At 41.2% G+C, this 12,794-nt stretch overlaps 1 protein-coding gene across 2 annotated transcripts in view; it reads left to right on the top strand.

Moving 5' to 3' along the window:
- The first annotated feature begins 66 nt into the window (after positions 1–66).
- Positions 67–12,794, top strand: part of klhl32 (kelch-like family member 32) — a 38,829-nt gene continuing 26,101 nt past the window's right edge. Inside the window, exons 1-4 of one of the 2 annotated variants that reach the window (XM_063878440.1) lie at positions 67–249; positions 1,647–1,774; positions 6,598–6,778; positions 12,233–12,340. In XM_063878440.1, the coding sequence (XP_063734510.1) occupies positions 1,752–1,774; positions 6,598–6,778; positions 12,233–12,340 (312 nt within the window). In that variant the 5' untranslated portion in view covers positions 67–249; positions 1,647–1,751. The remainder of the gene's footprint in view (positions 250–1,646; positions 1,775–6,597; positions 6,779–12,232; positions 12,341–12,794) is intronic. The other variant, XM_063878441.1, reaches the window with a different exon arrangement.

The raw sequence follows: 12,794 nt of genomic DNA, 5'->3' as shown, positions 1-12,794 counted from the left end.
ATGGCGCTGTTTCCCCTCTCTATCCATATGCATGTGACCGCCGTGTAGAGGCGGGGTTTAAAATCTAATAATTTAGGTGCTATACTGTAACCAATAAAGTGTCCGAGATAACTGAGCGCATCTGCTCGCGGTTTAGCGCCTGTTCTTTCTCCGCGGATGTAGGAGATCCCAACCTCGGACATCAGATGACATTTGTACCGGAGGCACCGCCAGAGGGAACGGGACTGAATCATAACACATTCATATGAGGTACGTAAGCCTGTGTGGCATATTAAATCAAGAGGGAAGCCGAATACAGTTCATTCCTGGCAAGCCGTAATGTGCTCAATACAGCATTTGGTGTATGCGTGCGCCATGTGACGGATGCAACAGGATTATTGTGCTGGAAGAGGGTGTTCTCCGACATAGTTTGTGGACCGAGGCGCTGGCCTGTTGCTAGGAGACCTTTTGACAGCTAGGAGCTTTTTGGAAAGTGACAGTTATAATTCACTAATGGTGTCTGTTTCTCTGGTAACCCAAACCTTCCTTCTTCTTCTCCCCGATCATTTTCCTTGCGCACTGGTGGTGGGTCAATCCTAATTGCCTCTTGTGCGTAAAAGACAACATTTAGCTGTGCTTGTTTGCAGTCAGGAGATTACAGTGTTTTTGCAGGGAACAATGGCCTACTTGTTGTTGATTGTCAGGTCCTAAATATATCCAGCATCCGGATATGTTTAATCCATTTGAAGTCCAAACTATGTCATTATCTCATTATGTCTCATTAGAAATCTGGAAAAATCCTATGTACAGCAGCTGAATGTAATCAATCAAACTTGATGAGCTGCTAATATTAAGGACATGTATTAACAATTTGTAAAAAGATGGAATTTCAGTCTCATTTGCACTAGAAGTGCAATTTTAAAGATGTTATTTCAAATAAAATAGCTTGATTTCTCTCTATAAGAACAACACCATCAAGAGCTTATTAATGTAAAGCTATGAAATATGTGCAGCATGTGTTGTCCTGTTTTTGGTGGATGGACTCTGGATGATAAGCTCCTTCTGTCCCTCTTCACTCAGCAGTTGCCTGTGGCCATGCGTCTGAAGGTCACTCATGAACAGATCGATAGCTAGATCTCACCGAAGTGCAGCCACTTGTACACTTAGCCCTGCCTTGAGGGAGACCACATACAAACAAAAGCATTTCTTATAACATGTTGGAGGACCTGGGGGCACTATTTTGCACAGCATCTGAGTAGCATTTCAATCATCTTGGATTTCAGTGGTGCTGACCTTTGTCTTCCTCTTGTGCTGCTGGGTATTTTGTCCCTGCAGACAGAAGGATATCAGATTCAGGTGTGTCGCACATTATGTCAAGGTTGTAGCTACACCAGACTGACTTGGTGTAATTTGGACTCCCAGCTTGTTTGGAGAATTGCTGAGCTTGTTTATTCATCTTCTCTGATGTCGATCCGCCTGTGGCTGTGACATGAAAAGGCCTTAAAAGAACAGCAATGATAATTGTCAAAGTCAAGAGAAGGGACAAAGTCAGCACTTGGCTTGACACGCTGTTGCATCTCTTCACACATCGCAGAGGATGTTGTCACAGTGCGTCTGGGTGGAGTGGATGGTCTGAGTAAAGCTGACGTGCTGTTCTGTCCTATCAGGCTGATGCATGTTCCCAGTGAGGAGACGACAGTCCTCAGGAGCCACATAACACCTCCCCTCCACCTCCTCCTCCACCTTCATCACCTCATCCTATCTCCAGGGGCATGCCTTCTGAACCTGGCCTCAGGTAAGTGGCCTAGTCCGTCAAAACATTCCACACATACATGAACGATAAAGGTGCATGGCTCCAGCAGAAAAAAAATCCTCAAGCAGCAGTTATGAACTGAAAAATCTAATTACTATGTCATCACTGCTTACGGGACAGAGTGCGCTATTATTTATTCTAGCCTGAAGAAGATCCATGTAAGATCAATATTGTGTTCAATAAAGATGTTCCCAGTGTGCACGCTTCACTGAATTTCTGCTGTTTTATTGTTTGGATTTATTGGAGGTTAGAGAAAGGTAAACCCACATGAAGGAGAAAGGCTGCTTGCTCTATACTTTTAGTTATTCTCAAGAAAACCCATGAGAATCTAACAATGTGTGTGTCATTTTTCTCAAAACTGGCATGCATTTTGTCTCTAGCTTGCATCATCAAGCCCATTTCATCCTACCAAAGGTGCCTTTTAGTGACCTATATCTTTATAAACAGATTACAAATAGGATTGCAACTTAAATCAATGAGAAATATCTGGAATAAAATGAAACAATAGTGTTATTTACTTGTTGTTTTAACATGTCTTTTTGTGCAGATAGACAAACAAACCATTTACCATATCATTAGCAATCTTCTAATCCATTTATTTGCAATATAAATCCATCCATCTGTCGAACAAATACATTAGGGAATGGGAATGTTACGTCGTCAATGGTCGTCCATCTTTGGAGAGTATTAGCGACCGCAACCAGTTGACTTAACCTGTACAGCGAGCGGAGTAGCTGTAACTTTTTTACTTAAACGTTTTAGACATGGGTTTTAGGGAGTGTTATGTCACTGGCTGTAACGGCCACTCCTATGACCGAAGTGCAACACAACAAAAAGTATGTATGCATGCTATGGCGATGTTTTGTTTGCACTCAGTTAGCATAATATTAGCTACAGTATATGACCTCTGTCAGGATAAGTCAATAATTTTCAGTAAACCTTTGGATTTGAAGGTCCTTCATCCCCCCATTGGTAAATTCGACAAATTGCCGACAGGACGTAGAAACTAACTCAGAACGCACCGTGGATCCCATTCCCTACATGAAATGGGCCATGTGGGAAATTGGCTTAAATAAGATTAAATAATGTAACATAACATACGATAAGCCATTATTAATCCACAGAGGAAAAACTCAGGTGTTGTAGCAGGCACACAGAAAACTACACTGGAGTAGTGAAAGACAAAGTTAAGAGGTAGGCCTAAGTGACAAGCTCAATAGACAAGCCAACTCACAAACTGCAAGATTAGTAATGAGGAAAAGGACTAGAGAAATGTGTTTGATTTGGGCTGTGTGCCAACTAAGGGTTTAAACTCATGTCTTAAAGAAATGCTTTACAAAAAGGAATGAATTAAAATCGAAACATTACAATTTCTCAATTAGCATTAGCATGCTTAATCAAGCTAGGCTACATCCCACTTGGTAACAGATACAGTAGCTAGCCAGAACTAGCAGAAGGTTATTATAAACTGTGTACTTGTGTGAAATTAATTCACTCCAGTAATATTATCTAAATCATGGACATTTGGCTCAGTTAGTGGAGTAGTGTGGGCTGCACATGTGATGGAGAACACACTGTTCCTGCAGAAGGTTGTACTTTTACTGAATTCCCATTTAATTGGATTTTCTCACATTATCTGTAACCTATAAGTGATGGAAGAGTGAGTTTCTGAATGCAGTACATGGTTACAGTTGAACTAAATTGGCATACTTTTAACCACAACTGACACTTGAAATTACTAATGTGCTTCCAATGGTATAATTTTTTACGTATTCACAATAACTAAGTTTATTCATTTTCAGCTATAGAGATGGGAGAATTTAGAGCAGCAGAAAAGGCTGGATTGACTTCAAATAAAGTGCCCTTGTTTGTTATATTGACAATACATGTTACCTAGTGTAATGTTATAGATTATTTATTTGTTTTTCATTGTTTCGGGAAAGGGTTTCTTTTGGAGTTTTTCCCTGTCCGCTGCGAAGGTCTAAAGATAAAGGGTGTTGTATGCTGTACATACTGTAAAGCCACCCGAGACAAATGTGTCATTTGTGATATTGGGCTGTATACAAATTGATTGATTTATTAAGCACAGCCGTGGCGCAGTTGAATGATATTCTATATAAGGATAGGCTACACAGGCAACATGTGTTTGAAGTGTCAACCTTTGTGATGGTTTTCCTGAGCCATCATATGCAGGACTACATCAACCCAGTGGTACAGTATGAAAAATCCACTCTGCGCTGCTGAAAATACACACTGCAGCTTTAAACTCCACCTATTTTACAGATCAAGGTCAATTTTCTAATTATAAGGAGGACTGTGCAGCTGGTGAAAACAGCTGTTGTATGCCTTTGTGGCTTTGCTGGATCAAGACATGTGAAAAATGATTATGATGACGATGCTGATGTCATATTGCTTTTCGCTTGGAGGTCACAATTATTTAACTAAACCTTGGCTTTATGTAGAATGATGAGGAAAAAATACCACATTTGTTCTGATTGGTCTTGAAATTGATACATACAGGCTTTGAATGTAACAGTTTGACTCTGAATGTTTTAGATCACATGAAAAGCTAATTATTATCTGTAGTTAAATCAGGATTTTGACCAACTACTTGATTGTGCTCTTTGTCTCGCAAAACAGCCCTTTTCTTTGGATACTATATTCAGTCTTTGGGCGAGTTTTTTTTCTTCATGAAACATATTGTAAAACCAGTGTCTCCCAACAAAAACTATATATGGTTTCATAAGAAAAAAAAAATCAATTTTAAGTCAAAACAGTTGTACATAATGTTTTCAGAGTTGTGTCTAGGCAAGCCCAAGGAACACTTACTGTCTGTACAATGCATGTGTCTATACAAATTCAGAAGACTGCAGGCAACAGGAACTTTGAAAGAAAATATTTGAATCCAGGTACAATCCAGACAAGGCAACTAGTAAAATGATGCTTTGGGTTTCAATGTGGGACAGATACCTAGCCCCGTTTTTCTTTTGAAAATACTCTACCTCTTATACATCAACCAGTTTTATGAAATTGCATTGCTTAAGCACTTGAGGAACCTTTTAAATGTGCACATTACGTAATAGACAACAGCTTCAGAATGATCAAAGTTATAAGATGATCGTTTCATCTTTTTCATGTATTTTCTATCATCAAGGCATCAAAGTCTTCCACCCTTCACACCTCAAATCCTCCATACAGCTTCTCTGTCACCAAATTGCTCGAAAATGTCCTTTCCTTCTCATCCAGCACAGCATTTTTGTCCTTTCTCCCTTGGCTCTTCCCTCCGGCAGAGTCCAAATATCAAACAGACAGCCTGACTCATCATTCATCCTACCTCTGGTGGCACATAGTGTGAGCACGCAGCCACCCACACACACCCATTATTTCCTGTGTGTTAGGCGGCATCCCCGTGAAGGTGACAGAGCAGGCCTCCTGGCAGACAGCAGCATTTAGAAGGACGTCGCAAGTGTAAGGGGACAGAGACGGATTTGGGAGGAGAAGGTGCCGTGCTGTTGATGGATGGGAAGAAGCTGGGAGGAACTGAGGATGGAAAAAAAGTACATTTGCACAGTCAGTCAGCGATCAGCCAGTCCTTTACTCAGTAATGTTTCTCATCTGCCATGGAGAATCGAACTTGAGAACTGTGAGACATACACTAATGGGCAGAAAGTGTTCTTTGTCAGTCTGGGGGCGTAACAGAAATGTAATTCTCAGTATAGAACTATTAGTAAATTGTCTTCCTAATTGCATTTATTCTAAATATCTAACCAATTTCAAGTATGAAACAAACAACTTCATTTAACCTTCTCCCACAAACCGTTTCCCCTATGTTATGCTAGCGCTAATGTGCAGCTTTTAAAGACTGCGATTGCATATTAAAACATTAATGGGAACATCTAATATATGTATCGTAGTATCTTATATTAGACACTCACGTTTTTGGTCCTGGCTGTCATTTCCTAAAGTCAAAGTCCAATTTATTGTCAAAGTTTCCACATGTGTTATACATACAGAAAATTGAAATACCGTTTCTGGCAGTCCCACAGTGCAAATATAAACAAGAAAATACAACATAAAAAGATAAGAGCGTAGAAGAAAAAAAAAGAACGGGGGGTGGGTAAAAAGGGGGTATACAAAAAAAATACTAAGTAATACATATGTTAGACACAATCAACACAGTTTGACGGCTGCCCTGTCATAAAGATACATTGAAGTTAGGACTATACGACTGATTCTTAAGACGACTGGAGGTGATTATCCCTGTGTTCCTGGATATATGTGTGTCTAGATATAAAATAACATTGTAATTTTTTTGTAGGGGCAAATCCAGTGTTCATGATCATGGTATTTTTGTGTTTCCTGTTTTATTTTGTAGAACCATTTGTCTTGTTTCACTTTCCCGCCTTTTCTGATTGTCTGCCCCGCCTGATTCTTTCCACCTGTATGTTATCACCCTGCTGCCCTTGTGTGTTTGCTTGCCCTCTCCAGCTATGTCTTGTCAAAGTGATTAATTATGTGTGAATGGTTGCGGTCGAATTGTCCAAAAATCAGCTCCTATCGTCTTCTCCTGACCACTATTCCATAACCTCTGTGTGAAACGTCTTGGTGTTTGGGTCCTACAACTTACCTCCGCACGTGACAACAATTTGCTAACGGACAAAGGGAGATTCTAGTTTTAGAAGTAGTGGCCATTATTGCTCAAGCCACCTTTGTCTCATCTACAACTACTGTTTAACATGTCCTGTGTTTGTGTGTGTGTGTGTGTGTGTGTGTGTGTGTGTGTGTGTGTGTGTGTGTGTGTGTAGCAGTGGGGAGATGCTGACAGGACAGAGGCTCTGTCAGTCAAAGTCCCACCAGGACTCGGTGCTCTCCGCTCTCAACCAGCAGAGGAAGGATGGCTTGCTGTGTGATGTCACCCTGGTGGCCGGTGAGCAGAAGTTCCACGCCCACAAAGCCGTCCTGGCAGCGTGCAGCGATTACTTCAGGGTGAGTCTTAAAACCGGGCCCTCAGGCTGTGTGGCATTAGAGTTATTTATCTCTTAATTTATTTGACTGAGCCCAGACTGGCCCTGACGCTGTGGATTGGAGGCGGGGCTTAAGGAAAATGCAAGGATCTATGGGGTCATATAGGGGTACTTTTGAACAGTAAGATTATGGGGAGGGACATCTATAAGCGACTGACAAATCACAACAGAGCCAGCCATCTAACCAATCATAGCAGACTGGGTTCTAGGTTCAGACAGAGGGTGAAAAGAGGTGCTGCAGCACAGGCAGTATGAGAAAAATAAAGAGCTTTTTGAACATCTAAGGTCCCCTATTGTACTCTCTTTCAACAATATGCTATAGTTCTCAAATATATATTATTGGCCAATGGTTGCACAACCCAAAAGAACATTGTGACATCACAAAGTGGCGACAATCTTATCAGCTAATTTTCAGACAAGTTTTTATATAGATGGATCAGGACAAAAAGCGAGAGAATCTTTTTTCCTGAAACTTTCCGAATCTCTTAAATCAGAGGTGACACATATTCATGTATGGAAGATGTATGGAAAAATAGATGTTGCGTAATAGGTGAGCTTTAAAGCATGTAAACATGTCACAATAGAGGCACATTACACAAATATGAACCTAAAAAATTGCAGAATACGTCCTCCTTTAATACAGATCTCCTGTGTTTGGCATTGGCAGTGTAAATGGCTGATAGAGGTGACAGTAACATGTTACATATCCATCTTCAGGGCTGTTAGATTGTTGAAACTGCCAGAAAAACCTGTCTTACCCTTCTAACTCTATTAGCACAGATTATTAATGGAGGACTTTATGCTCCCACAATGTTCTAAATGCTGTTTCAAGAGCTTCTGCTTTACTGCCAAGAAAATGTCTTGGAGGAACACAACTTGAAAATAAAAATGTGATACATTGAGAGTGATCAGTCTCTAGGGTTTGCTGGTCCCTTTCTGAGGTTTCAGTCTGATTCAAGTCAAAGCACAGAGGTGGGCCGTATGGGGAAAAGGGCATAGATGAGATTTGATTTAGGGACACTGAGCAGATCAGGAAGTAGAAAATTAATCCCTCTTGAAAATGAGAGGCAGATTAAATGTCCAAGTTGCTTAGGGATTACTCCTTCTGTGTGTGTATGTGCGTAGGTTGTTTTCACTAGGGTGGGCGAGTCACACTCCTCTCCTCCTTTTCTTCGTCCTCTTTACTTTTGTTCTACATTTGTTCCACGCTGCTATTTCAAGTCCCAGCTGAGCGGCAAACAACACTGTTGTTCCAGCCTTCAGATTATTGCATCAGCCTGTTACAGTAAAGAAGAAAACTCACTCCGCTCTCTTGTTCCCCTGTCAAGGCTTAACAGCATTATCATCAGTTTGTCATCTGACTCCACTCCTGGGTTCCATTTAGCTAATTTACAGAGGAGATGAAGTAGCCCTGTGTCGTGAACAGCGGCTGTCTTCTCTCTGTCTCTGGGCCTGTTGGTGTCTCACGTAGCAGTGATTATAACACATTATCTGAGCCAGGGGACACGAGTGATCGTAATGAAATATCTGACCAAGCGTGAGTTGTATACCTGGGACTCGTCCTGAATGTGTCAGCTGCCTCTTCCGATGCCGTCACATTGCTAAGATGTCTTGATGTCTCCTCGGGGAGTTTTCGGACAAATCAGTCATGCACACAAACCCACACTCACACCTACTGGATCGTTCTTTGCTTTTTCTTGTTGCAAAGAGAAATATTTGTTTTGGTAGCCCTGCAGTCAGGACAGAACTCGTATCAAAAGCTATTATTGTCTCGGAGACGCTGTGTGTACAATCTGTACCACAGAGAACTCTATCATTGTTAACCTATTTATGAAGACAATTCTATGGGGTCAAACATGTAACTCATAGACTCCATAAAACATCCCTTGTTGATTAGATACATTTAGATAATTATATTGTCTTTTATAACAAACCCTCAACATGAACATCAATGCTTTTGCCTGTATTCTCTTGACTTTTTTTTGCCATATAACTTGCAGCTGATCAGTCCTCTGAGCCTTCTAGTGAAGCTTGATTTGATAATGTTATACTGTAAATCAATCATGTGGGTAATTTGGTGTAATATGCCCAAGTGGAAAGATATCCAGAACCACATTTATTGCCCCATCCCAAATTGAAATTGTATGGTTTTTCCCTTCATATATTTTTGAACACACACACTAAACTATTTAATGGCCACATTTTTTATCCGACATGTGCTTCAATAACCATTAGGAGCGATATTGGATTAAATTGATCTATGGTTGAATGAAATTTATTTGTTTATGCATGTGGATAACTGAATTATCTAAAGTAGTTTGTTGATGATTTCCCACAACATTTGTACCTTCCAGTTTTTTTTCAAGCATCCTAATGTTATCTGAAGCTGTTAATCTCTTTTCCGGGGTTTTCCCTTTCCTGTTGTGTGTTCTATACGTTTTTGTGCATGTAAATGGTCTGCAAAGGCTAAAATCCAAAAGAGTTTCTCTCCCACACACTCACCCCCCCTGCCTGAAACGCCACCATTGGACTCCTTTGTTTACTTCCCTTTTATACCGACATCACGATGTAACCCTGCGCTTCTATTGGCTATCTAGCCTTTTATCACAATGTCCAAAAAAGATCCATTTATTGCCCAGCCCTATTCATTCATTTTTTGAGATGGACCACTTTCATGAATTTACTAATATGTTATCTTAATACACCTGGAACCCTTGTGAACTTAGATTGTTATGATACGGGACAAAATACAAGCAGCCGCAGCTTCGGTCAGAACCCTTTTATCTGAAATGGTCTTTTCGTTTTTCATGTAATATGTGAGGATTTGATTTGAGGAACCGGCCTGTAAATACTCACATGCCCTTAGAGCAAAAAATATTTCACCCAGACATGAAAGCAACCTCCCTGAATGTTGTAATATATCACGGCGAGTCTCATATCCTTTCTTGTACACACATAAATTGCGTTGGCAGGTCAGGCTAACTGCGGCACCATGTGAGAGGACTGCAGCGAGCGGGGCTCTTAGGCTCAACGTGTCTCTGCGCTCGATCCATATCCCGAGTCAAAGGAGCCATCCGTCATCACCAGCGCTCCCTCAGCTCCTCCGCCAAGGTCAGGAGCGTGCTTGCTGGAGGCTGGTGACTCTGCGAAAACACCCTCATAATGCCCTCAGTCACCCTCTGTGCTCACACACATCAAGCAGTTTCTCCATCACACACACCCTCGTTTTTACTTCCTCATGTACACATTGACCACAGCTTAGCTCCCGTCACACCCCAGGTTTATCCACAGGCCTTCCTGTGCTCAATGGACCCTTGGATTTTTAATTAGCGCACTGGTGAATCAACAAGGCCGAGGAAAGATGTGCAGACTTTGGTCAAAATTGAGCAATGCCTCGAGTTGACCCTGCCTCACACATCACCCTCACAATAAAGAGGGGCCATCCCCCAGGGAAGGGGGACTGTAATTTGTTAAAGTTCATGGGTGCTATGAATCAGGGAGATTTGGAGGAGTTTCTGGAGGAGTGAATGTCGTTTTCATGACAAAGAGATCCTGCGATAACTGGCCAGCCTGAGGCCCTGCCAAGCTTCTAACGCTGTTACACACTGTCTCTGAGCAGAGATAGCGCGGAGTGACTGCGCTACAAACTGCTACTGCGATTAAAAAGATAGGCTATGTGAAATTGCAAGTTAGTTAAATCACTATCCTCAGGCAGAGGAACTGTGGGAAAAGAAACTCTCTACAGCAGCGGGGTTTGTTTTTGAAAGCTTTTTGCATTTTTTTCCCATTACAAGAGGAGAATGGCTTTAGCCTTCTTCATTAAAAGTCTGTGAAAGTATGGAAGTATGATCGCGAGAATGTGCTGACTTATATTCCGAAACATAACCAGAAACGATCCCAGGGGGTAATTGGTTTTCGTGACAGTTGTTCCATTATAGAAGGAATTAGAAATATAGTTAAATAAAATAAAATGTATTATATTATATAAAAAGCAAGAATGTGCAGTAAAAGATAAAATAACATATATATGTATGTATATATATACATACATATATATAAATACACATAAGAATGATTGCCAAAACACACTCCAAACCTGAAAATGATGTATTCATTATGATATAAATTAAAAATAATTAAAGATGACATTTTATGCTAATTTTAAGGTTCATATTTGTATTTTGTGCCTTCATTGTCACATGTTTCCAGGCTTTAATGTTCAAAAATCTCTTTTCTCATACTGCCTGTGCTGCAGCACCTCTTTTCACCCTCTGTCTGAAACCAGAACCCAGTCTGCTTGGATTGGTAAGCTGGCTGGCTCTGTTGTGATTGGTCAACTGCTTAGAGATGTCTAGAGACATAGTAGCTAATGCATTCGAATGCGAGTGTAACAGTGATGTCACTAAGTTTCAGTCAGGAGGGGAGTGCGTGGGAGAGAAACTCACTCTGGAGGGATCTTTGGGATTTTATCCTTTGCAGACCTTTTACATGCACAAAAACCTATATAAAACAACCCTTAAAAAGCATAGTCCCCTTTGAACGGAAAACCAGAAAATCACAACAAACCAAAACTACTGTATTTGAGTTGTTGGAAACTTAACTAACATTTTTTTTTAAAGTAATGCTGTCAGAAATTAAAGTAGTAATAAGTAAGATATTTCCCTCTAATGTGAAGAAGTGAGTGGCATTAAACCGAGAAATACTCAGCTACCTCATAATTGAACCTAATTACAGTACTTGAGTAAATGGACTTTCTCAGATTCCATTTTGCATGAAAGAAATCTAAACTATAACCCTTGTAAAGCTTCGTAACACTGATGGCTCTCCTAACTGAGAAGACAGGTTGAGTTGGTCTTTGCTACAGTTGACCCTCCTTTCACTCTTCCCTTCCACTCTGCTGCTGCTGATCAATGGCTCTGTCGTCCCCTCATGGTGTGACACCGGTCAATACCTTTGATTGGCGTGCAGCAAGCTGGACTCACACACAGCGGGGCCAGACTGCAGACGCTGCGCCCGCTGCTTTGATTTCACATAGAGTGTGGCAGGCACGTGTGTGTGTGTGTGTTCGTGACAGAAGGACAGAAAGATACAGAGGCTGTCTAACAGAAAGTACTGGTTGTGCTATTTCTTTCTGCTGACCTCCGGGGCCAAGGCAGGAAAATCAATACAGAAGGGCTCTAGGATGTTGCGTCTGGCACGTTATGATTGACCGTGATGCTGTTTTCTCAGCACGCAAAACCGATTTCTCTTCCCGTTAATGCAATAACAGCTCACAAATATGATATGATAGGCCTACAGAGTGAACATTAGAGGGGGAAGAACAAAGCTGGATTGGATTTACCTTCAGTCGCTTGTGATTATTGGTCATTTTTTAATGCCATGTCTCCCTCAGCTAATCTCAATGTTTGTGTTTCAGGCTATGTTCAGCTTGTGTATGGTGGAGAGTGAGGCAGACGAAGTTACTCTGCAAGGAGTGACCAGCGTTGGACTGAAGCACGCGTTGGACTTCGCCTACACAGGACAAGTAAGTCTGAACCAAGCCCCTGGGGAAGTGCGTTGATGAAGCAAATTATCATAGTGGCCAAACGGTGGTACAACTTCTGTATCAGTTTGTGATGTCATTGGGCACAAACAACCCTTTTTCCATTGACTTACATTGGGAAAGAGACATCAGTGTACATCAGCTGATATTTTAACTACAACTACCCAGTATGAATACTTTTATAGCCCTTATTTAAAATGTGGTAAAAGCTGATCCAGAATTGTTTTCCCTGTCTATTAATTCGACTGAGCCGAGTTTGGTCGTGATGCAATATGCAAGTGAGCATTTTCCATTGGCCAAGCGATGGGTAATTTTGCTCTCGAGCCATTTTTTAAAATGTTTTTTGGCGCCTCTGAGCAACTTTCTTAGGAATGAACAGGGTTCTGCCTCTAACGCTGTATCCAGCTCAGTTACATGCTGCTATTCCGACATACCT

This window comes from Eleginops maclovinus, chromosome 3 (assembly GCF_036324505.1).
Source record: "Eleginops maclovinus isolate JMC-PN-2008 ecotype Puerto Natales chromosome 3, JC_Emac_rtc_rv5, whole genome shotgun sequence".
Classification (NCBI taxonomy): domain Eukaryota; kingdom Metazoa; phylum Chordata; class Actinopteri; order Perciformes; family Eleginopidae; genus Eleginops; species Eleginops maclovinus.
The sequence above is the reverse complement of the archived record's forward strand: the minus strand, read 5'-3'. Positions and strand labels throughout refer to the sequence as shown.